Here is a 26,598-nt window from a genome sequence, read left to right as displayed (position 1 = left end):
CCCCCCCCCCCCCCAGTCTGTGGAATAATTGTCTTCCATGAAACTGGTCACTGGTGCCAAAAAGGCTGGGGAACGCTGGTCTAGAGCAATGCAGAAAGTCACTGAGCATGTATCCCGACTGCTTTAAAACTCCTCCTCCCATCCCTGGCTCCGGCACGTGGCGGGTGGCATGTGTGCCGGGGAGGCAAACACATTCCTACCAATCAGGGACTTGACAGTGTCAGTCGAGCCAGTCAGGCCTGCTGACCCCCGCCGTTCCCAATCCAGGACACGCCAACTTCCCGGTCTGCCCCACTCGTTCCTTGCTCTGTGTCTCCTCTCGTCTACAGGAGGCAGGTCTCCGCAGGAATGCCCTCACTTCCAAGTCCGTTACTCTGCTGCTGCTAAGAACACTCCCTTGGCTCTGCTGCCCCACTCCTGCCATGCCCTCAGGGATGGTGAAACCTTCTGCATAGTTTCAGATCAGATGGGGACCGCCGGTGGACTCAACTGTTCCCCGTGACAAGTGATTTCAGCAGAATTCAAGCCCCTCAGGCCTCCAAGGGCTCTAACCGACCACCTGCCTCAATGGCCGGCACCATATTTTGAAGAAAATGAAACCCTGTAGCTGTAAGCACTTCATCACTGCAGAGGTAACTCCATTATAAGAGACTGAGCCCCTTTTTGATGGATGAAAGCATTCAGCCAAGGCTTATTATCTGAATCCTCAGTAGGCATGATGATGTCTGTACCCAACACCTAGGACGTGGCCGCTGACCCCCAGAAACTCACAGTCCAACCACGCCCACTCGTAGGTCACAAGTCCACAGTGTGTACCCGTCAGAACAAAGATCTACAGCAGGGGTTACCGGGACTCAGATGAGGGTGAATCCTGACCAGAGCAGGAAGCGGGATGCTGAATGGAACTGGGAAAGGACTAAGAATTCTAAAGGTCCGTATGGGGGCGGGGGGAGTGGGGATGAGAGAGGAAACTGGAAAGAATGGAGAGTATTACGGGTTGTCACTGGGGTTCTCTTTAGCTCCTGTAACAACCTGCACGTGTGTTTTGCTTTACAGCCAGCAGAATAATGCCATCCACTCATCTCCCAGATGCCACAGACGGAGCAGATACCGTTCCCAAGTGTACACAAAGGAAGTGAAGTGCTCAAAATCATGTAGCTAGTGAGGGATGGAGTAAGAATCAGACCCAGGTGAGTATTCAGGCCCCTGAGCCCGTTGTTCCTTCTCGGGCACTACAGCAGCTGTGAGTGGTAAGGTCCACGCACGCAAGTAGGGGACACGTAAGTGTGGGCAGGGCCACTGGAGACCAGCTCAGATGCTCTGGGTCAGGAAAGGACTCTGGGGCAGTGGTTCTTAGCATGAGAAATAGTGGAAGAGATCTTTAATACGTCCACACCTATGCCCAACTCCAGACATTTTGCTTTCATTGGTCTGGGATCCTGACTAGAACGTCTAAAAAGCATCTCAGGTAACTCCAGTGCAGCCCGGGTTAACAGTGCAGCTGGAGGGGCCCCGCAAGGACTTGCGCTTGGTTCGGTGTCCGTGTCTCCATCTTCCCAGGCCAAGAGCGAAGGCTTTGCACTAATGCAAGTCCGTATTCAGGTTAGGCAACTTAAACGCTGAAATGCACATGCTGTGGCCTTGTTTGGAATAGCCTGGCGGCTAGTCTGAATTTTCTAATTTACACAAAAAGAAAAGCTGCCGATGGTGAGTGCAAAAGACAGAAAAACAGCCAGGCCAATGACAGGACACCGCCCCTGGGAGCCTGACTACCCCGGTAGCTTTGGCAACAAACACCCTGCTGCTCAGCTTCTTCCTTGGTAGTAGTTAACCCTCAAATGCTTGGTTCCAAAGGGATTAGCTCACAATTCCAAATGAAAACGCAAGGGTATTTTAGAACAGAGTTCCTAAGCATAATCCCAGATCAGCAAACCTGGATCAGCAAAACTGATTATCCTGCCATACTAAAAAAAAATTAAAAGGAAAAAAAAAAAAAACCCACCCAGGTTGCTGGTGGAAACTTTTCCCATTTAGTGGAACAATTAGAGCAACAACTCTCACCTCCATGCTACTGCACCCCCCTCAGAATGCTCGTGGAAACGCATGATGTGGTCCCACTGAGGAACCAAAGCCCATTTAGAGAAGATTGAGGTCCAGGAAGAAAACACATCTGGTGAGATCGTCCTGTAACTGAAATAGCCTAATAGACACCAGCTGACCACACTGAACATTCCAGGCTCCTTTCCTGACGTGGGCAATGATTCAGACACAGGACTTCTAGATACTTGTCATATCTAATCTAATGGAAAGGCACAGAACATTTTTAACCCAACAGCAGATAACTGTCATGAAATGATTCTGGCCAAGAGGGCCCATTTATAATAACGAATTCAAATCCGATTCATAGGAGCTATAATTCAGACACTGTGAATATCCCCTTCATTTTCCATATCATCTCTCTTCCAAGAAGGCAAATAATTCCAGAGTCACGTAATTATTTCTACTTTTCAAGTAGCCCTGTGTAGTTATGAGGAAGATAATATTGCCTCATTTACATAAAATGAGTTTCATCCACATTCAAAACTTCAGTGTCGTCTCTGGCACCTCACTTCCCAGCATCCCTCAGTGCAATCAAGGACCTAGCACCACAAATCATGTCTCCAAGGAAGGAGATCATCCTTCCCTAAGCCGGGCAATGTCTCACTGTGAATTTCAAAGGAGGACCCAGCTTCCTCGATTCTTTTGCTTCTCCTAGTCGGTCTCTGGCCTCCTATGCGACTTCATTCAAGATTTCGAAACAGGCTTGGGATACTTGGATCCAGGGCAGCCACATTTGAAAAGACTTTCTGTGGCTGACGAGCCTGGGGATCATTCAGTTTTTTCAACGCCTTCTGAACGTTTGATGCATTCAGAACACTGAACTCCCGAACGCTGAATGCCCAAACGTGTACCTTTCAGGAGACTAAAGAGTGGCCACTGTTAAGGATTACAATTTTTAGAAGCAAAAAAAGAACCCAAAATGATACATCTCTCTGGGGTTGAGGTCATGGACTTCCAGAGACGGGAAGCAGCGGACGCCCCCTCTGAGTCCTGACGAACAAGGTTTTCATTGAGACGGGCACACAGCTGTGGAACCAGGAAACCAAAGGGGCAGGGAAAACAGAAGGGGAGAGATGGAGACCCCCAGAGATCTGCAGGAGCTAGTTATGTTATTTTAAGAAACCAGGACCTTAAAAATCAGGAAATAGTAAGAATTAAGCAATGAAAGCAAAGGCAGAAAGATGAGAATGAACAGCATGGAAACATATATAAAATGGAGGTATCTGATGAAAACAAAGCAAAACGTAATAAAAGAGAACATGAGAGGTAAAAGAAAGAGGATAAAGAAGGATCAAAACGGGAACAATGCACTGAATTTCTCTATTTCAGGGCAAACTATACAGAAATTGAGAGGCAAAATCAACATAAGACGCGCTTACTTTTTAAAAAATAAAGCATGCCGTCAGGTAACAGATAACAGTTATCCTCAAATACGTAAGGCTCTTTTTTTTCTCCACAGAGCACAAAAAAGCAACTATTCAGCTTTCCCTTTTTTATTCCCATTCCCATTATGAAGCCCAGCTGCTACACATGAGAACTGAAGACCCTGAAAACAGGCCAGCAGCTAATAAAAAAAAGGCAGCTCAAAGCTGGCCCTCTGCTGGTGGAACTATCTTATTGCACCCCGTACAGCAGAAAGCTCCAGTTTTTAAGTTTCTGGTTTAACTTTCAGAGGCAAGAAGAGGACAGAGGATTTTGGAAAGTTCAGCACTGAGGCCTTATTCAATGCTGGGCCTCTCTGTCCCTGGTAATAGTTTGGAGGATGAAGAGAGGTGCGTGGCAGCATCAAAATCCCTTCACACCTACCACCATTTCCCCACATTTCCTTAGTTAACATGCACTGTAGCCAGGCTGCTACTCCTCTCTTTGAGCAGACTGGCCCTCTGCACATGTGCCTCTCAGGGCATGGACCCCCAGGATTTCTCTAAGGCAAGGAAGTAGGCATTTTACGTTCCCTCTAGTCTGGGACCGGCTGAGGGGTGCCCACGTGCCCAGAGGGTTTCCCTCCTGCTGTCTAGAGAGGAGGTCTGTCTCCATCCTCTGTTTTCTCTCTCCTCCTGGGTCCCCCATGCACCAGCAGACAGACAAGGCTCTTGTCCTCAAGCTCAAAAGAAGACTCAACTGAGGACCACCTTCCAAGTGGCAAGAATCAACCCTAATGCCTGGGCTTAGCTAGGAAGCCCAGGAGGCAGGAGCCTTTCTTTTCTTCCCCAGGGAGAGGCTTGTCCAGATGGAGAGGGTTCAACCAAGGAAGTCAAGGGACGAACAGGAAGGCAGCCCCACCCTCATGCATTCCTTGGAGAAGCCAGGCTTCTTGGTTGCAGAATCCGGGGCACGATGTTTTATTTCCACCGTAACCATCAAAGTCACAGACAGGGCAAATGCATTCACTCTGTGTACACTGTGAGCAGAGTTAAGCTGGGATGTCCCTGAATCGGTCTCCGAGGACCAGAACTGCCTCATTAAAGGGATAAAAGATGATATCTGCTGAGCTGGTGGAAAGTGGTGGCTGCATTTTTATTAAAGTCTCTGCTGCAGCAGGCCTGGTCCCCAAAGGTTCATATTCCAAGAAGCTCCACCCCTCCGCCTGGAGCATGTAAGTGATTCTCTGTAACTCATTAAGGTAAAACAAAAAGCTTTCCGTACTGTGCTTTTCACATAGGAGTGTTGGTGCATAAAAGCTACATGTTTCCTCTCCCTGGCCTGAGCCTGCAAAGATAAAACTGCCCTCATAATTTATAATTGGGGCCCCAGGAGCACCACACCGGGTTGGCGAGGATGGCTGCCTCTTAAGCAAACTCATAAAAGGCCACGCGGCCCAGCAACAGCAATTCCAGAGCCTGAAATTTCAGGTATCTCTCTGACAGAGACCAGCCAGCCCATTGGGAGGACTACCCTGCCTCATCACATACCTTCCGGACTGTAAGACAGCCACCAGGGTACCAGTGATCTTGGGCTAAAAACCTCCAGTATATTTCAATGCCAGGGCTCTCATCCCGGGGCCAAGGCAAAAGTGAGTCTAGCCACGTCATGGCCTCACAGATACATGGAGCCCCAAGCATGGACTCAGGGCTCACTCCTAAGATCCGGAACCAGAAAAGCCACAGCAAATGACAAAGCTGTCCAGGAGAATGGGTGCTAGCTGCCACAGAACGCCAAGTGGGCACCTCTTGGGCCTGCAAAAGGCCCTCTCCCACGCTCCAATCCCCCACGCAAGTCTCTGGTTCTCTCGCTCGCCCCTTTCCACGGAATCACATCAGAGGGGCTCAGGCCCCCGCCGAAGAACAGCTCCCTACCTGAGGGTGGCGCTCTCCCCCTGCCGGACGGTCACGTTGTCCATCGCTTTGGGGAAGGTGGCATCTCCGCTGCGCACGGGCACTCCTGTGGGTACAAGGAACAGCAGCCTGAGAGACACGACCACGAGGCACTTCCAGGGCAGGAACAGGTACCCACAGACCCCCATCCTCGACGGCCACAACTTCCCAGAACTCCGGCAGCCGCTCAGTCCTCGTCCCCCGCCCCGCACACCGGCGGGTCTCAGGCAGCCGCGTGGGGAGGGAGGAAAGGGCTGGAACCAGCCAGAAGCAGAGGGGGAAGCAGAAGCGGAGTCCAGGCTCTCCCGACTCTAATGATTCTTCCTCAAATCCTGCCTCAGCTTTCCAGCCTGGCAGAACCAGAAGCCCCCTCCTGCATCCAAAAAGAGCTTTCTCGACGCTCCCCTGGGGAGGAGGGAGGCGGCCGGGAAGGGAGAGGAAGGAGGAAGGTGCAGGGATGAAGGTCACGGATTGCTCTTTCTCTGCCTCTCTCCGAGATGCTACTTTAACATTCAGTTGGGCACGTCCTGCCGAGGTCTGGCATCAAAAGTTTATAACCCAAAGAAGCCAGGCAAGTGTCTCTGACATAAAGGAGATGTCATAAAAAGCTGCCGCTTCAAGGAGAGGAGAGAATGTTTTATTAGATCACACATATGTACAGTTGTATTTAGAAACCAGCCCGAGTCTCCAATCTGGAACGCAAAGGCGGTAAAAAGTTCCACCGCGGGGACCCGCAGCCGCCGCCGAGCCCGAGGATCCTCCTGTGCGGTGGGTGCCTGGCGTCCTCGCCGCAGCCCGCGCGGCGACTGGCGGCCAGCCCGGCCCGCGGAGCGCCGGCGGCGCAGGCTCGGGGCCCACGAGGAGCTGGCGGACGCCGCGCCCGCCTCTCCGGGGACGCGGCGCGGGGCGCGGGGACGCGCGGACGCCACGCTCAGCGGCCGCCCCCGGCCTCCGCGCCACCGGCCTCCCGGGAGCAGCTCCAAGACGCGCGGGCCCAGACCGCCGCGGTTGTCATGGCAGCAGCTCCATCACTGACCGCAGCTCTCCGCTGGGCCGGCGCAGAGCGAGCTGGCGGACCGCGCGCCACGCGGCGGGCGCTGGGCGCGGGCGCACACCGTAGCCCCAGCCGCGCCGCCCACTCGCGCCGGGAGCCGCGCGTGTCGGGCCGCCACGTCCCCCGCTCCTCTCTCCCCCGAAACGGCGCCTGCCCGGGAAAACTGCGCCCCTCTCGGCGGCTTCCCTGCGTGCGGGCGGGAGGGGAGGGCACGAGAGGGAGCTCGGGACCGCAGCAAATTGTAAACTGACTCGCACCTTCCTTCCCCGGATGCCGGATGCCAAGGCAGAAGTTGCCAAACCCCGCCCTGGAGAGCTCAACTAGGTTTCCCACGCCGAGATTCTGACCCCGTGTGCGCGTCCACCGCTCGGCAGCCCCCTCTCCACGTGGCCGAGCTACAGTCCCATTCCAGGCAGAGCTCTCCTAGGACTTGGCGAGAAGGTGGAGCGCTTTCTCCTCCGGTGACCCACCTTGGAAATGCTCCTGGCCCTTGAGTTGCGCGCTCTCGCTCTCCAGCTGGCAAATCAGAATTTCTTCCTACTGCGCCACGAGCAAAATCGTCCCTGTCCTACTCCACGCTTATTACCCAAGTATCTTATTGTAAAAATGCAAAAACTGGGAAAAACACATAAAGATCCTAAAAAGTAATAAGACTGATTCTTATAAAATCCATCTGTGGCTTTATGATCACAACATAAAGTGGCACCATCACCGTATCCGGAGGGGACCTGGTGATAAGGCATTCTTAGAGCCTGTCAGTTTGGAGTATGGAGGCATTTCCTTTGGTTAAGAATTGAAAATCTCAGGCTTTCCTTGGGCCTGTCAAGAGGCTTTCTTTCTGCTCCCCCTGACAAAAGCCACCCCTTATTATGTGGCTTCTGCCCTTGTATCATAATTTAATAGTTGCTACATGCATTTGCTTTACTGCATTCCTTCTCAAATCCTTTTGTAAAATTAGCCTGGGCTCTGAACAGCTGTTGCAATGAAGTGTAATTCAGAAATAAGCTTTAAACTTATACCATTAATTGTGTTCGTTGCTGAAGGGCACAAAAGTGTGCTACCTGTTCTCAGTTATAAAAGCTGGGCACAAATAAATACTGTACTACTATATACTATACTATGATAAATACCGTAATATAAATAAATACCGCCCATCCCCTGCCCCCTGTAAAAAGAGAACCACATACACCTTAGGTCTAAAGTTTTTAATTAGAGCATCGTACCTCAGGAAGAAAGAGTACTCGTCACTAGTTATGCCACCTATGTTTTATAAGTTTTAATAGAGTGAAAGTACGTGGCCTCTCCTTCCCAGAATGCAGACATTAATAATGCAGGGACGAGCAGCACACTCTCCAGTGAGCTTCCGGCTGAGAGGGGTCATGATGCTGGGAGGAGAGGCAAGGCCTCAGAGAGCAGCCAAACAACTTATTTTGGGATCACCCACCAGTTTTCATGACACACATCTTTCCTTAAGACCTGGGTTTTCTGTATACACATTGTACATAATCCTCTAAACTCCGAGATGCTCCTGTCCACTCTCAACAGCCTGGAAAGACTTTTTTAGTGCTTTAATCTGTGCAAAGCTGAGAACTGGGGCTGGGCTTATGAATTTCTTCAATGACAGAGTCTGTCTCGTGAACACCAAGGATGGGAGCCGTGGGGATGGGTCAGGCTGCCGTACAAGCCACGCAGCTCCTGCTGCTTGGCTGCCGGGCACACGGGTGACACAGCCGACTCACGCACCTGCTGGTTCTAGGGCTTCTCAGGAGGTGCAGGTGGGCTGTTGCCAAAGGCTGAATCAGCCCGTGAAGGATTACTTGAGATGCAAGGAGTTACTGGAGAAGAAAGGAAAGCAGGAAAGAACATGAGATTCCGGGTGGGAGGAGAACAGGCAGGGCAAGAAGAGAGGCAGAGATAGGATGAAGTGAGGCATTATATATTCTTAATAACATGTAACAAATCCTGCCCTTGGGAAAAGGATAAACTTTTTATTTTTGCAGGGCTGACTCCCCCCCCCCCCAGGTATCCGGAGTCCTAGAGAATGGGGCCGTTATCTTTCTCTTCTGTAAGTCGGCTTCCTCGTTCAATATTTGTGGGTGAATACATGAACTTAAGGGCTAGGGAATCAGAGAAATAACTACAGAGGTCTGATTTTTGTGTGAATCTATGCCTGTCTACAGTTTGGTGGGGGAGATTTCATTCATCTGTAAGGCATTGCTAGGGACCAGTATATCCATTTAGAGACTGGAAGGCCAAACCAGATTGAAATGGGAAAGTTAAAAGGGGGTGAGCTTTGCAATGAACAATGAAAAAGTAGTTTATAGCAGGAGGTTTCTATGAAATTCTTGACTGAGTACTATGATAGGGAAACCCCCGGTTAAACCTCTTTTGGGTATTTGATGACACATATGAAGACAAATGAGGACGGATTAGAGTACTAAGCGTATTGGTTCTGCAGTTGGATTGTCCAATCAGATACTGACTCCTTGATCCTTCAGCTGTGTGACTGGTATCTAATAATACCCGTCTCACCTATTTCATAGGGTTTTGGGGTTTTGTGAAACGTCCCCAAGATTATGTTGTAAGGTCTGGTAAGATGGCAGACATGGAAAAAACTGTCTTGAAAGAAGAGTTCATTCCTTGGCGTTCCCCAGAGGAGGGGGCACACCACACTACGCAGGGCCACATGAGAGAGGAAGCAGAAAGGACAAGGAGAAAGCAAGGTCCAGAGACCTGATGGTGGTTTCCAGGAGAAGGAATTGGCAAGGTGGGGAGGGCAAGCTTGAGCAGACTTAGGGTTGGATTTTTTGAATAACTGTGGCAGGTCCGGACTCTGGATGTGGTCTCTAGTTGTCCAATACCTGGCCCTGGGGTGACTCAGGGCAGGGGACACATTGGCTTGGCGCGTGACAATTGGGTAGAGGAAATGGTTAGGGATGTGGGCTCTTACTGGGTTGGTTTGCATATGAAGGACGTGCTGAAGGCAAGTTGTTTGCTATCTCTAGAAATTAGCTATAGCCCTGGGAGAGACAGTCTCTCCAGAATTTGCAAGCCTCCAAGATGTCAAAGCATCTTAAAATACAGAATAGAAAACCTCAAAACTTGATTAATACAGGGTGACAATTAATGAGATAATTGCCAAAGGACTCGGCACAGTGGAAGCACTTACTAATCATAAATTATGACTATATAGCAAAATCCCCACTTTCCAGTGATTACAACTTGTGACGTGTAAAAAGTTACAAATGAAAGGATGTAAATGCCCTACGTACCAACTAAAGCTCCGATCCAGACCTACAGACGTCTAGATATTTAGGGCGATTTGTAATAGAAAATGCAAGTTGGATCCAGTGCAATGTAGTAGTTTTAGAAAACGTAAAGCAGGGAGGTTACCTGATCTGATGAGCTTTAAAATATCACTTTGTCATGAAGGAGTTGCAAGGGCACAGAGTGGGATTCAGGGAGAGCGTTGGGAGCAGAAGAGGGAAGAAATGATGTCGGTGACAATGGTGATGGAGAAACAGGGAAAGGTAAGGGGCGTATTGTGGAAGTACAGTAGTCAGGGCTTCCTGAGAGTCTGGATGCTGGGATTGAGAAAAAGAAGGGGTTGAGTTTGGGGTGGCACAATACCCTGTGATGAGGCTGAGTCCAGAAGAAATAGGTTTAGAGAGGCAGAGGTTGAAGGAGTGAGTGAAGTGCTGTAGGAGACCGTCAAGTGGAGCCGTGGGCTGGCAGCAGGAGGAAGGAGGCTGAAGCCACAGCAGAGCACTGAAGACAGCCCTAGCAGCTCACCTAGGCTCACTGTTAAAGGGAAAACGGTGATAAACGTCTTTCTCTTTCTGCTCTGTGTGTGTGGCGAGGAGATGTTATCCATGGAAACCTCCCTCCAGATGTAGAGGCCCCTCTACCTTTGTTTGTAAATTAGAAATAAACCCCATCAGTATAAACTTTAGAACCTAAGCTGTTCTGAAGTTTAGTGATTCCACTGTTTTCAGTTTGTCTCTTAATATACTTCCTCTGCTCGGCCGTATCTTAGCTTTTGACAGTAGATTCTAAAATTGTTTGGGGATGAGGCTGTGAATTATATCGGTATGGTTTTTAAAAAATGCTACTCACTTACCCTTAATGAATCCAGGGGGCCCAGGTTTAAGTCCTTGTTCCTGCTGTAACTTACCAGCTATGATGTAGTTCAATCAAAAGCCCTTGTTTTATTGGGTAGTGGGTCAGACCAGAACTTGGACACTGGAGTCCACCTGAATCCCACCTCTAAAACCTACTTCAGGGTGATTTTATACAATATCCTTAACTTTGATAATCCTTAGTTTCCCCATCTGTAAATAGAGGCAATGATAGTAATGAATGTGTACAGTATTTTTGAGTGTTAAATGAAATACAAGTTGTCAGCACCCTGCAGGGCCCTCCGTAAGGACCCAATAAATGTTTTCTGATTACCTAGAGGAAGAGACCTAATTCCCCCACCATCATAGGTTTTTTTCTCTGAAGTGGCTCTGGGGGCAGATAAGCTGTACAGAGCAGGGCAGGCAAATTTCCAAGTTGTCCAGAGATTGTGTGTGTGTGTGTGTGTGTGTGTGTGTGTGTGTGTGTGTGTGTGTGTGTGTGTGTGTGTGTGTGTGTGTGTGCGCGCGCGCGCGCGCAATATGGGAAACTGAACAGGTCTCTCTCTAATTTTAAAGAGCCAATTTTAGAACTAGAAGTCACCTAAGGATCAAAGTGGTTGTTAAAATGGTTTCCTTGTACCATGGAGAGGCTGCCTAGATGAGGTTGGCTATGGGGAACTCTGGATCCAACAGAAATATCTGAATTTATCTAATGAAATTTATATCCAGTTGTAAAAGCAATTTCAAACTGTGTGTTATTTATAAATAAGGAAAACTTACAGCTTGTGTTTATCTGAGAGAAGATTGTACCCAGCTGCTCTGTGTGTGCATTAGAAAGAAATAAAATAAGAAGCCTGTGCATGATGCATATTTATATTCCAGAAACCGACCTAAATCAGGAGGATGCAGTGGGGCGGGACGATTGAGTAGGCATCGTGGTTTAGCTGGGGGATGTTGTCTGTCTTGGGCCCTCAGGACGTGCAGGTATTACCAGCTAGAGATGTTTGCTAGTGAATAGAGAGGTAAGAATTCAAAATGAACTGAACCAAAAGCCTTCAGTTTTTAGGCTCAAGGAAGTTCCAAGACATGGAAACACATACCAGAATGTAATACTTGAGATGAGACACAAGTTCTGTTCAAAATAAAACTCAAAGCAATCCCTGTATAATAGCTGCCTACAAGATCAGTGCTAAAAAGGAATGAGGGACTTCATTTCTCTTTGTCTTTTTGCACTCTTGATAACCGAGCCAAATATATATGTTTTTTTAAAATTGAGGTATAATCGACATATAAAGCTATGTTAGTTTCAGGTGTACAACATAATGATTTGATATTTATATATATTGCAAAAGTATCACCACAGTAAGTCTGGTTAACATCTGTCCCTACATAGTTACCATCACCATCATCACCATCATCACCATCATCACCATCATGTCTTTTCTTATTATGAGGACTTTTGAGGCAAATAGATGTTCAGTGGTTTTCCTAGTCCACTGCTGACCTGAGGCCAGACTTCAGGTCAGTGGAATCTTGCTCTGCCCCCTCCCCCTTCCATCATTGACCAAATCACACCCTCTCTGTCAGGCCCCATGTGCTCGGGCCAGTGAGAAGCACCGATAGGGGGCAGCAATTAAAATCCATGCTTTGCATCCCAGCCCTGCCTCTTGTAACTCCACACCACATATAGTTCTATAAATCAAATGACGAAAAAAACTTTATATTGAAACCTACAAGCCATAAAATGTGTTTTTTAAATGCTCAGTAGGAGTTATTACAGTCTACCCCTCCAGAGTCTCATTACAGCTTCCACTATGACAGGCGGAAAGTGGATCATTCCACCTGAGAACCAGGGTGTGGAGGACAGAATGCCCGTCAGGAGCCAACTTGCCTGGCTCTAAATCTGGACTTGTCACCCAGGACCATGTGGGCAATGGACCAGACTTCTCTGAGCCCAAGTTTACTCATTGGTTAGATTAGCAACACTGTACTTTTTCTTCCTTTGAAGAACTGAACAAGTTGTATATGAGACCCCAGCAGAGGGCTCAGCACAAAGGACGTGTGCTCTGATGCTTCACCTGCCCTCTCTCCCCTTCCTGCTAAAGTGAATCTGAACTCCCTAGGTCTTAGAGAGGATCTAGGACCTGCATTTTATATTATATGTTGATTACTTGAAATCTTATCTCGTTTGCCAAGCGTTAAAAAATATATTGTTCACTTATTTTGTTGACTAATTCATTCAATCTTTCTTTTTTTTTTTTTCTGACCAAGACTCATTGAATATATAGGCAGTTTGCTGGGCTGGGGGATACAGAGAACATGATCTATCACCTGCCCACAAGGCGTTTATAATTTAGTAGGGCAAATGAATCAGATATTGTAATACAATATGATAAGATTTAAAATAAAAACATGCAAGGATGCTACAACATCTCAGAGTTGGACCATCTAAATTAGGTGAGGATTCTTGGAAAGCTACTCAAAGGAAGTGACTCTTAAGAGCATTTTTAAAGACTGAGAGTGATTTAGGCTGCTGCTGGGCTTCTGATGTTGGCTACTGAGTGGATGATTGACATAACCAATCGCAGAGAAATGGTAAGGAGAGTGGATACTGAGTGGAGGGGCATAAATGGTCAATGTGGAAGGTAAGGCCAGTGAAACCTCCAAGGAGAGCTTTCTGTTGGCATTTGGATGTTTAGGTTTTGAGTCTGAGAAGGACACAATGTTTAGAGCTATGGATTTTGTAATCATCTTTGTTTAGGTGGAGCTGAAGCCCTGGGTCCTGTGGCAGTTGTTTAGCACAAGATTCAGGGAGGGGAATGAAGCCTTAGATGTGAGGTCTGGGCAACAGAAATGCTGAAGGGGTGTGGGGAGATCTCATGAAGGAGTCTGGGCAGTGGCCAGAAAATTCAAAGGGAAATCAGGGAATCAATGACCTCCTAGACTATTAAGAAGAGAGTGGCTAATGGTGTCTGATGCTAGGGAATTCAGGACAGTGAAGGATGGTCTGCCATGTGCTCAGTCTTCCCAGTGGGAACAGAGTGGCTTTGGCAGAAGAAGTTTCACTGTGGGGGCAGCAGCAGAAGTCAGTTGGTGAGCTGAGGGATGATGGAGAGAGCAAACGGTGCCCAGGCTTTCCAGCTGAGTGTGACAGAATAAGAAGGGAGAAAGTGAGGCTCTAACTGCACAGAGATGTGGGTATGAGGGAGGCTGGCATTGGGTTTTATTTTATTTCATCTGTAGCCTGACAGCCCTCAATACTGATATATGGTGTCTGAAGATAAGAGTTTTGTGGACTTGTCGGAGACCTGCATGTGCTAATCACAGCATTTTCTATGTGGCTGATGAGTAACGAGTACATGTCAAATGAACTGTTTCAGGTCAGAAGTTCCATCTCTGGACCCACTCAGGGACAGACCAACCAACCAACATTTAAAGAACAATTACAGTGACCACTGTCACCACCATCACCATCATCACCATCATCACCATCACCACCATCATCACCATCACCATCATCACCATCATCACCATCACCATCATCACCATCATCACCATCACCACCATCATCACCATCATCACCATCATCACCATCATCATCACTATCACCATCATCACCATCATCACCATCACCACCATCATCACCATCACCACCATCATCACCACCATCACCATCACCATCATCACCATCACCACCATCATCACCATCACCATCATCACCATCATCACCATCACCATCATCACCATCATCACCATCATCACCACCACCATCATCACCATCATCACCATCATCACCATTATCACCATCATCATCACCATCATCACCATCATCACCATCAGCATCATCATCACCATCACCATCATCACCATCATCACCATCATCACCACCACCATCATCCCGCTATGTGCCAGACGCTAGGGTACACGCCTCACAGGTATCACCTCATGTCATCCTTTTAACATCTCTGTGAGAAAGGTATCATTATTATTAGATTAAGAAACCAGTGCATGGAGAAGAAAGATTGTTTCTAGTCATTTCTAAGAACTCAAAGTAGAAAATGCTGTATCTTCTCCTGTCCCCATCACGGTTCACTGCTATATCAATAACAACCATAACAGTTCCTGGCGAATAGCACATTCTCAATAAATATTTATTCAATTAATAATGAAGACCAGTTATGTATCTCCATTTCATAGCCTCCAATTTCACAGATATTCGAGCTGTTCAAGATGCACATTCCAAATATTAGATAATTGAAGAAATTTGGCTTCATTTGGACATTGGATGATATTTCATTGGGAGCAATTTAGCTTGAGGTGGAGAAGAATTAAAGTAGTTCAGTGTGTGTCAGTCCAGACTCCCTGTGCCCACACAGCACTGACATTGGACCACACCGGTATTTATCCTGGAGGAAGTTCCTCATGGTGGGAGAGCAGGTGGCTGGGTTAACACACACTGTGTATGGGCTCTAGATATTAGGATTCTAATTAATGAGATATAACCATACTAACCAGAAGCATAGCTTGTGATGGACATGATCATTGTGATGGAAAGAGGAAGCCTCTCATAAAGTGTTATCACATCACAGAATCCAGCTCTTATGTGTTTATTTATACATGTTCTCAAGCTCTCACACATGCACTTGTGCCCTGGTCACATTTTAACACGTCTTTTTATTGTGGGTTTTGGCCAAAAAAGTTTGAGGTGCATTGGCCTGGACAGTCTCTAAAATTCTGCTAGCCTCCAAGCATCATCACCACCACCACACTGACATCTGGGATTTGTCTCTGAGCAATCTCTTTTCCTCACCACTAATGCCGACCCCCCACCTCTCAACTGAACACCCATTTTTCTCTCTGATGTGATCCCCAAAGTTCACTCTCATCTCCTCCCAGCTGCTTGAGCTCCCAGTCACCTTGCTGGATGGATTCAATATTACAGAGATCAATACAGGGAAACAGAACACAACAAAACAAAACAAATGAACGAAAAAAAACCACACACACTCTGGGTCGTGAGCTCTCCATTGCCCGTGCTGGCAGGAAATGCAGGCCGAGAACCGGGAAGGGGAGAAATAGAATACACTCCTGACACTTCCCCCTCCAAGCATCAGGAAGTCTTGGGCCAGAGGAAACGGCAACAAGAAAGTAGAAGAAAAGGAAGGAAGGAAGCATTACAGGAGAGAGAAAGATGCATCCAAGCATCTTATATTAGAATTCTCCAGATAAAAGGAGCCAGCAGGATCAGAGAGACAGACAGACAGATATATATATGAAGATAGAAGCTAGACAGGATATATAGGGAGAAGATATACAATCCAATATCTCCCTACCTATCTATCTCCCTACCTAGCCTATCTATCTAGCTAGATCTATTTCCAGTACCCAGCCTCTGCAGTTGTGGTGCGCCATGTCTGCGGGGCAGACCTGAAGACAGGAGACCCGGGGAGAGTTCATGCTGCAGTTCACATCTGAAGGCTGTGTGCTGGCAGAATTCCCTCCTCCTCTGGGAAGTCAGTGGTTTTCCATTAAGGAAACTTTCAACTGCTTGGATAAGGCCCACCCACGTGATGGAAGTTAATCAGCTTCACTCAAAGTCTACTATTTTATTTTATTTTATTTTTAATTTAATTTAATTTTATTTTATTTTGCGGTACGCGGGCCTCTCACTGTTGTGGCCTCTCCCGTTGGCTCTGGACGCGCAGGCCCAGCGGCCATGGCTCACGGGCCCAGCCGCTCCGCGGCATGTAGGATCTTCCAGGACCGGGACACGAACCTGTGTCCCCTGCGTCGGCAGGCGGACTCTCAACCACTGCGCCACCAGGAGAGCCCCAAAAGTCTACTATTTTAAATGTTACTTTCATCTAAAAATACCTTCACAGGAACATCTAGAATAATTTATCCCAAATACCTGGGTGCTGTGGCCCCGCCACTTTGACACATAAAATTAACCACCACCCATCTCAATTTCCCTTTGCAGCAATCCTCCTAAAAGAGTTTAAACTGGTACTGCTTTCCTCAGGAACATCCTAGAAAAGGGAAGGGAGGAAAACCTCTCTACCCTCTCCCAAGGTAGTTTATCACAAGCAAGCTAATGCCGGATGTTTCCTTCTCAAAAGACAAAGTCCAATTCGTGCTTAAAAAATTCAAATTGTGGGCTTCCCTGGTGGTGCAGTGGTTGAGAGTCCGCCTGCCGATGCAGGGGACATGGGTTCGTTCCCCGGTCCGGGAAGGTCCCACATGCCGCGGAGCGGCTGCACCCGTGAGCCATGGCCGCTGAGCCTGCGCATCCGGAGCCTGTGCTCCGCAAGGGGAGGGGCCACAACAGTGAGAGGCCCGCGTACCGCAAAAAAAAAAAAATTCAAATTGTAAAACACTCGGGAAGAGTGTGTGCATTGGCGTGAGTGGATTTTATGGAAAGTTTGTTTTGTTGTTCCCGTTCATAGGTCGGGGAAGAGGTCCTAAAGCAGTGGTACAGAAACCCGGGGTTAGATGTCATTGAGAACGGGAAAGAAATCAGGATGCAGAGAGGCTGAAATAACCTTACAAGAATCCTAAGAGTGCACACGCTTCAGTTTATCTAGATCTACTTTGGAAAAAACTCAGGATCTCCCCACGGTAAGACTACAGGCAGGTGCTGATTTAGAGACGGTACCTTGAATCTGGGGAGGCAGAAAGGGGCTTGAGGGGAGGAGATACTTCAGGGCAAACCCTTGTTATAGAGGGAAGAAAATGAACCCAACCGTGTCTGGTCTCACACGCGGTGATCTCAAGCGTTCTCTCAAAATGGGATTGGGTGATGGCCTGTAGTCTGTTCCAGAAAGGAACATCATCGAACAGACGCTGTGTCACGTGGCAAGACTCCAACCATCAATTAAAGAATGGAAACAGAGTAATGTGTGTCTGTCCTGGCCCTAAAGCTGAACTTAAACACAGCGCTTGGACCTCTTACCTCTACTAGAAAGACTGAGCTACTAGTTATAGGACACGAGAGAGAGAATTTAGAATCTGGTACTTGTACCGCTGCTATGAATAATAATAATAACAATAATAATAACTGAATGCATACAGCACACCCGATTCTAAGGTAAATGACTTATACGCATAATTGCATTTAGCCTGCCCAAGAATCCTGATTTTACAGGTGGAAAGCCGAGGTTAAAAGAGGGTGACTTGAACAAGATCAGAGCATCAGGAGTGAAGATCTCCCCCTAAAGGCCCAGTCCTTTCCTCTTAGCATGGGGACATCAGAAGTTTGGCGCTCTCTGCAGAGAGAGAGGCCCCTCATCAAAAGGCAGGAATCCCGCGTGTGTGAAAAGCACAACTGCTGTGGAGGCAGGAAGCTGGGGTGAGGCCAGGATCAGGGGTTGAAGATGGCAGAGGTTAAAAAGGGGAGCAGAAAACACAGGCGAGGCAGGATCCCTGCAAAAGCACAGGCTGCTTCAACGGAGGGTAAAGCAAGACTGCGAAATAAAGCTGCATCTTCTGCTCTATTTTCCACCCTGTCCCTCCCCCTCTCCATCTGTCTGTCTCTTCCCATTTCTCTCCCCCCTGTCTCTTCTCCCCTTGCAAATCTTCATCTGCTAATTTCCATCCAACACGTTTATGAATTAATTCCAACACTTCTCTCTCTGTGTCAAGATATGCTGCTTTCTAACCTCCCCACCCTCTGGCAAAGTGTGCATTTTGTTCCACAGACCGTTTTTCTGACAACTCCTGGACTTAGTCATTTGCTCTGACACCCACCCCAGTCACTGAGGGTCTGCAGAGAAGAGAGACCAGGTCTGCAGCTAGAAAACCTTGTCATCAGGCGGTGAGGCCGAACGAGAGTGAGGCTGAGGACACCGGGGGCCTGCGAGGAAGGGAAGCAGGAGAATTTGATAACCTGCCCAGACTCTGAAATAGGGCACAGGTGACTGTCTTCTGCAAGAGGCAGGGTCTGTCAGAAATGAACCTCATCGTACTCATTTTAATTAGCACAAACCAATGGTGCTGGGCAGGGGGTTCTAAAAATAGTTTTCTTGGAAGGGTAGAAACTAAGACAGACACATACAGCACGCCAAGTTACATCCTGGTGTCTTTTCAGCTCTGAAATACCTATGCTTCTAGGCATGCTGAAACCGCTAAAGAGATTCTGAGATCTTCATATCTTAACTCAATCAAGAACAAGTTCATGTTAAAGATGAACAACACAAAGAGATGGGTAGCTCTAAAGAGCAAAAGAAAGAAACAGCGTAGAAAGGGCCAGACATGGTAGTCTGTACATATATATATATATATATATATATATATATGTTTGATAGGCTGACTGATTGGTGGATGGATGGATGCATTTAAGGGGAAGAGCGAAGAGAATGCTATTTGCAGACTTGGCGAGGGGAAGAAAGCCAGCGCCAGGCACAAGGATATGAGATGCAAGTAACTCCAGAGCATAAATATGCCCCAAGAACAGCAGATACAAATACACACGGGGGGCTGGTGCGAAGGGGCTGAAGAGGTCAGAGCTTCAGACTCTGGAGAAGTTACTTCCACTCTCTTGCCTTCGAGGTCCTCACCGGAAAACTAAGTCACTGAACCAGATGATCTGCAAATCCTGTTTCAGAGGATGGATCCATGCCCATTGTGGGAACACGGGCCTTTCCACTCACATCTCTTCCGGCTTCAGCCCGTGCTGTTTGTCCTTTCCAAAGTGCCCTCCCCTGCACGTCCAGTTCCCAAGCTCACCTCTACACCCAGCTCACAAGTCACCTTCTCTGGCTACGTCCCCAGTTTCCCAGCATGAGTATTCCTGCCTCCTCGGCACCTCCTCAGAATCATATCCTTTCTTACTGTCATCTTACTGCAGTGGGTTTGGCCTAGGTAAGTACAGGACACTTTCTCTCTTCTGTCTGATGGAGGATCAGTCAGTCTCTCTCCTCAGCACCAAGCACAAAGCTTGGCAAAAAGTAGGTGCTCACTAAACGTCTGCTAAGTGAACGGGTATGACGCTTTTCCGCAGGAGGGTCATCTTCCTAGCAGCCTTTGTCTTGAACTGGGCTGCACAGCACTGCACAGCAGACGGCCGAGGATGCTTCCTGATGAATTGTCTCAGGAAGAAAACCCAGTAAGAGAAAAGCCAAGCACAGAAACTAGTCCAGTTATCATCCCGATTCCAGGCCTGGGCTCCCCACGCCTGCACACCCTCCTCTGTCACGGCAAAGACAGCTTTTCCCAGACAAAGGAGCGAGCCTGGAACTCACGTTTCTTTGCAATTAGCAACCTCCCACATGGTAAACAGGCTCATTTTGCTTGTACGTCAGCAGTCTGCCTTATCAGTGATTTCCACTCAGATCTGGAGGAAAAGATTTTGAGTCTAGACCACGGTGTGAGTGAATGGAAGACGGTGGCTCAAAGGAAAACCTGACTGTTATTCTTATATTTGTCATAGAGGGGGCACCAAGTTAAGGATTTGGCTGTTTGTTTCTTTAGAGATGCTCCTTCAATGTGCAAATCCACCTTGAAAACGGCTTTTCACACTGGCTCTCGCTTGGGCTGTTGCACTTGTATGGTTCTAAATTTAAAGACAGCCCACCTTCCGGAGAAGACCCGGCCAGCTGGGATTGGGGAGCATGGGGAGCCTGGGGAGATTGGGGAGCTGCTGCGTGGATCCAATCACCGGCAATCACGTAACTGTGTTCGATATTTGAGTCTTTGCCTTATTTTGTGCTAGATTTGCTTTAATCAGGAGCTGTCCCCCAACGTAGCTTTTCACTTCAGCACCTCTGACCTCAGAACATCAAGTCCCCACCAGTCTGCCTTCCCTGAGTAGACGAGAAACAATGACAGAGACCGTCTTATCTGCCAGACAGAACAGCAGCCCTGCTCGGCAGAGTGCACAGGGAACCATGAATGTGGACGTGCAGCTGTGACACTTCACCTGACCCCCGCGCCAAAAGCACGGGACCTTGGCGGGGCATCACCCACCCACACTCAGGACCTCACAGGTACGACAGGGCAGCTTCAGGTTCCTTGGGAAATGCCTGATCCCTGTGTCCTAGAATTTTGGACTAGGGAGGAATCTCAGACATTGTTTGCGCTAACCTGTAGCTAACGCTAAAATCCTGTGTGCGACCCCTGGCTCGTGGCACCCAGGTTTTTTGGGGGCACTTCCATGCACACGAGTTATCACTACATCACAGATGGCCTTGCAATATCGATAGGCAGCTCTTGCTGTTAGAATGTTCTTCCTATTTCCATTCATTCAAATTTCTGACCTAGCAGAAGAGAAATGGGAGGCAGGAGAGGATGCCAAGGTCAAGGGTGTCAGTAAACATTAGTTCTTCTTCCTATCATAACGACAATATTATTATTACTAATTGTTACCATGGCTGTTGTTGCTGTTTTATCATTACTTATTATTATTTTCCACCTGAGCATTGTCCCCGTCCTAGCTACAGGGCCACCAGCTCTGTGTTGACCTCCTCTGGCGTTACACACCTGCACCTGAGTTATTTCCCCCCTGGATGTCGGCTCAGGCCAGTGAGCATACACGGCAGGATCGGGGCTCTGCCCATCCCGTGAGCAGTAGCTACTGGGAAGGGAAGCCTTCAGAAACTGGCGGAGGAATCCTTCTGCGCTGAGCCCAGAGGGCAAGACACATGCATACAGCTGTGAGAGGAAAGGTACAGTCCAGGAAACACCCCGGGGCGGGCAGCAAATGGCAGATGAAGCTGGAGAACGTGGGAACACAGGTAAAGGGAAAGAACCCTTTCTGCATAGACCTTGTCTGAATAATGCTGACTCCAAACACACATGGAGCTATGACTTGAACAAGAAGAGAATCACCGGAAACACCTGATTCCCCATCTCCTTCGACAGAGACATGTTATGGACGCACATGCAGCAGACATGAGCACGCCATCACGGTCAGAGCATGGACTCTGAATCCTGCAGATTGGGTCCAAATCATGGTCCCACCACTGAGTAAGGATATCCCCTGAAGGCATGTCTCATAGACCCTCAGAGCCCAGGCTTCTCATCTGGAAATTGAGGGGGGTGATGGCACCGGTCCGTTTGGAGGTGGGAAGACGTCATGAAATGGCACGGGGAACATCAAGGTCTTTGTTAAGAGTACCGCTGTCCCTTCCCTGCCTCTGCCCTTCTCGCCAGCCCTCCCTGTTCCCCACTCTCCTCCTTCCTCACCCCCATCAGTACTTTCAAAGCTCAGCCAAGCTCCCATGCTTCCATGATGTCACCGTCCTCACCGGGGTCCCCTGGGACACCCCAGAAGACACTGTGGACAACACAGTTTAACATGAACGTCATGTGACGTGACCATCTGTTAGGCAGACTCCACTGCCCCTTTTTTGAAGGCCAGAGAGGAGGGTATTCTCAGGCTATCTTGATGAGAAGACTGAGGCCTGGCAGGTGTGTGTGGCTTGGTAGGAGCCTCACAGCCAGACAGTGGTGGATCCAAACTCAGGTCAACGTCCTTCCGATCCCTGCTCTCTTTACATGGCAACGTGCTCTGTTTTGCATTCTTCTTTCCCAGGTGTTATTCCTACCTGTACAAATAATTTGTTCAGGATATGAGCATTTCCTATACTTTTCTCTGTCACTGCTCGTGCATGGCTGACAGTACAGGCAAGGGGAGATATCGCAGTTCAGATTTGGACCCTGTGTGACTAGGCGAGTTCCTTATCTTCACCAGCCTCATTTTCCTCACCCAAAAGGACTAGCCGTCCAACCTTATAGGGTTGCTATCACGATTAATTTCATTAATCTTTGTTAAGCACTTAATACATTTTAATTCCCACGATTGTGGTGGATGCAGAGATGAACTGCCCCAGTTCTTCTTCAAGGGAATGCTCGCTGGTCCAGCTGCTGGCAGGGCTGACAGACGACGGCCTCTGGGATCTCCTCATTTGCAAGGCAGGGAAATCCCTCCCCAGTATGGCCCACCTCCAGTGACCGATCAAGGCTCAGAGTAAAGGCCTAGTCATTTCCACCCAGCGAGAGAGGATCCTGACTGAGCTGTGTCACCCCCTTGACCTTGACCTTGACCTCCGACACTCCTGTTCCCGCTCCTCCCCCCACCACAGCTGTTGATTCCCAGGGACTTCCCTAATAAACATCTTGTGCCCCAAACACCGCCTCAGGGGACCCAGCTTAGGACAGCTATAACCATCGCCATCAAGACCGTTATCCACTTTCCCCAGCCTCTTCTTACTGACCTGTAAACTTGCCTCACAGGGTTGTTGTGAGAATTTTTTAAATGGTGTGTGGGGGTCGCTGGCACAGCACTCCACACCTGGGACGGGGCTGACACAGCTGTGGACATCTCGCAGAGAGTTCTGTGCATACTTGACAGTCCGCTGACCCTTACGGGCTAGAGAAAGCAGCGGGCAGCAGTGATGCTCTTGGATGCTCTGAGGGACGGGCCACGTGATGGCCAGCCTTTCTGGATGCCACAACAGCGGACTCATCACCCGGGAAGCCCTTGCTCTTAAAGCCACACTTGACAGCAGCCTCCTTGCTCTCAATGCCCCGAGCGGCGCATTGATATTTGTAAAGATCCTGAAACTATTTCACATACATGGGTTTTAAATCTTTACTACATATTATTATGGAATATGATATGTGATAATATAGTAAACAATAAATAGTACTAATATAATAATGGCCGAAATGTTTGCTTTTTTTAAACTATTATTACTATATCTTCATCCCAAGAACAATGCTTTAAAAACTTCCTAAAAGCTTTAGTGAAAAGAGGAAGCACAGAAATAAATGAATGAAAATGAATCATTGAGCCAGAATAGGTCCTTGATCCTTGGTTTGGGTGACAGTTGTCACGTGTGTCTATCTGATTTCGGCCCTGCCAGGACCCTCCTAACCCTGTGCGTTCAAAGGGAGAGCAGGACATCACATCTGCAAAACCCATTTCCCGGCGTGCACACCTACCCAAACTTCACCCCACTTTACCTGACAGCTTTTCACAATTTGTCTCAACCCTCCTGTCTCCCCTAGAGAGAAATGTAGCCCCTTTAAGGTCTGCTCACCTTCACAATGAAAGGGAAAGGCAAGAACTCCACCAGATCCTACACACAGAGTGAGCTGACTCTGAGCTCTGCCTAATGGAAACGACCCCACAGCCACTGCCAGGGACGAAGCAGCCAGATGGAAGCCCAGTCAGCGTCAAGCATGGGAGCTCAGTCAAGATGCAGCGGGCTTGGGTCAGAGACTGTGGGAACCAAGGGAAGGAGCAAGACAGGAGACAGGTGACTCCATCATCAACAAGGGGGAGAGAGAGAAGTACGACTCATCCATTTCTTCCATGTGCAAGGCTGACGATGCTGTCAGACAGGAGACTGGAGGCAGTCGTGGCAGGAGTTGGCTTTAAAAGAGTTTAGCGGGTTGTTCATGGTACCTTGAGCCTGAACTGTCTTCAACAGGAGGGAAGTGAAGACAGAGAGGTCGTCTGGAGATGCCCGGGATTAGAGCTGGTAGCTGATGAATGACACCCTTGCTAATAATAAAGAGCAGGGAGAGAGGAGGTAGGAGACAAAGCCCTGGAGGGCAGCGGGATCCAGGGAGTGAGGCAAAGACAGGAACCGGTGAGGAAGGGAAAGTCGAAGACACGTGGGCAGCTCTGCCCCATGATGCAGAATCAGATCTGAAGGCGTGTTGGCAGTTAGGCCAGATTTTTGACCTTGGAAAGAGGAGATAGTGCTGGAGGGAGAAGCCAGTCTCAAATGAGCTAAAAAGTCAGGAGGTGGAGCACAGAATAACATCTAGACTACACGCTCAAGGGTTTTACAACAAAAGAAACAAAGAAAGAGAAGCACATGAAAGCGAGGGATGCTGGGAGAAGTCTGTGACTGCTGTCACGGCTGCCTGTTTGGATATTAATGTATTTTGGGACTTGCAGGAAGGAAGTTACAAAAACGATGAAATAATACTGCTGTGACGCAGCGGGGCAGGGGAGCCGTACCTGGCATCCAGGTGACCCACTTGGTGCCCCTCGCACGCCCCTGCCCAATGGTGATGACGGACGGATGTGCAGCAGCCCTCGCCTGAGAAAAGCTCAGAGGGATGACAGCCTTGCTCACACCCCCAGGTACGCCATGGGGAGCAGCAGAGGGGCATGCTGCAGGGTATCCAGATGGAGAGCGGAGGAAAAAGAGGCTGAGTTTCAGTTGCGATCCCCAAACCAGCTGCAGAGCTGGGGGCAGTAGTTCATCCCGCTAACATTCCTCTACTAAGTCCCCTCTGGGAAGAACACCCCAGTAGAATCCTGGAGACACGGGAAGAAATGGGTCTGGGTGGCACAAGGTGAGCTATGGTGGATTTGGAGACGTGCTGTGCAAATCTCCTTTTAAAAGAGGATTTAGTAGGGTTGTCCTGCTATGGGGAGTGTTAGCAACCCCTGCCGGGACAACGCGGCTACAGGGAACTGCCTTATCTGAAGTCTTGCCCTTCTTAGGGAGGCCCTGAACCAATGAGTGGTTGAGGTAGCGTTTAAAGGCCAAGTCATTTTGGCCCAACGTGGGACATGTACCAGGCCATTTAGGCTCTAGAATGCCTGGTGAGGTCAGCTGAAGCTCCTGCTTCCACACTGCAGCTCAGTTTCTTCTGCCTAATACGGCTTCCTTTCCTTTTTTTCCCTCTAAAGGACACTCCTTAATAAACAAACATCCAACAAACTCAAAACTGTGATATTAAGGGAGCGTGTAAATAGGCTGGTGGAAATCGAAATAATTCACATCTGGCGGCTCCGACTGTTTTTGGAGTTATGGGAATCTAGGTCATTTTTGAAGAATGTGAGAAAGCACAGGGGGCTTGGGAAAGGAAATCCATGTTTGGAGGAGCCACTCTGGGGAATATGAGTGGGAGATGTCCACATGACAGGGATGAGAGTTTGTGCTTCATGCATGTTTGTGTTTCCATTTAAGTGTAATTGTCAATTGTACAAAATGGTTAATAGAAGAAATCTCTAAACAGCAACCATGGAGATCACCAGGACTTTAACAGCTTCATGAAGTGCTCACATCAAAAGACGTATGTGGGGCTTCCCTGGTGGCGCAGTGGTTGAGAGTCCGCCTGCCGATGCAGTGGACGCGGGTTCGTGCCCCGGTCCGGGAAGATCCCACATGCCGCGGAGCGGCTGGTTCCGTGAAGCCATGGCCGCTGAGCCTGCGCGTCCGGAGCCTGTGCTCCGCAACGGGAGAGGCCACAGCAGTGAGAGGCCCGCGTACCGCAAAAAAAAAAAAAAAAAAGACGTATGTTCTCAATACAGGGTCCAAATCCATGATAAAGGAAAACCATGTGTTAATTATTTTATGTCATCACCTTTTCTCTCACCTCATAGCAGAAATTGTTACTGCCCCACCCATACACCTACCATTTCAGTGTGATCTAAATGACTTCCTCCTTCTAGTTTCTACATCTCTGTGCCTGAGGGCCTTTGTAGGATGACAGGAAGCCATTCCCACAATGTATGTAGCAGGTCAAAAGTGCCAAGGGCAACCTTCAATCAATAATTGACAGAAATGACTACGTAAGTAAACCAGCTCCTAATCTTTGTTGGGAATAATTCACAAGCACATACACCACACCATCTCCCAAAGCTCAGTTACGCAGTCTGGTAGCTGCCTATTTCATCTGAGTTATCGAATTTATCAGCATACAATTGTTAATAATATTCTCTTACAATTCTTATTTCTATGAGGCCATTCGTTATATCCCTTTTTTATTTCTGAGCTCAGTATTCTCTACTTTTTTCTTGTTTACTCTACCTGAAGGTTTGTCAATGTTTTTAAAGAACCAACTTTTAGTCTCATTGATTTTTCTCTTTTTTAGCCTTTATTTCACTAACTTCTACTATAATCTGTTTTTTTTTTTTTTTTTTTTTTTTTTTTTTTGCGGTACGCGGGCCTCTCACTGTTGTGGCCTCTCCCATTGCGGAGCACAGGCTCCAGACGCGCAGGCTCGGCGGCCATGGCTCACGGGCGCAGCCGCTCCGCGGCATGTG

At 48.3% G+C, this 26,598-nt stretch overlaps 1 protein-coding gene across 3 annotated transcripts in view; it reads right to left on the bottom strand.

The window, feature by feature from the left end:
* The window catches only part of OPCML (opioid binding protein/cell adhesion molecule like), a 1,074,524-nt gene that overhangs the window by 491,767 nt on the left and 556,159 nt on the right, over positions 1 to 26,598 (bottom strand). For 2 of the 3 annotated variants that reach the window (XM_029208252.1, XM_029208253.1), the window contains exon 1: positions 5,397 to 5,563. In XM_029208252.1, coding sequence (XP_029064085.1) covers positions 5,397 to 5,563 — 167 coding nt within the window. Of the gene's footprint in view, positions 1 to 5,396; positions 5,564 to 26,598 lie in introns of those variants that run through there. The other variant, XM_029208254.1, reaches the window with a different exon arrangement.

This window comes from Monodon monoceros, unplaced genomic scaffold (genome assembly GCF_005190385.1).
Source record: "Monodon monoceros isolate NGI ecotype Baffin Bay Population unplaced genomic scaffold, NGI_Narwhal_1 Super_Scaffold_7, whole genome shotgun sequence".
NCBI lineage: Eukaryota > Metazoa > Chordata > Mammalia > Artiodactyla > Monodontidae > Monodon > Monodon monoceros.
The sequence above is the reverse complement of the archived record's forward strand: the minus strand, read 5'-3'. Positions and strand labels throughout refer to the sequence as shown.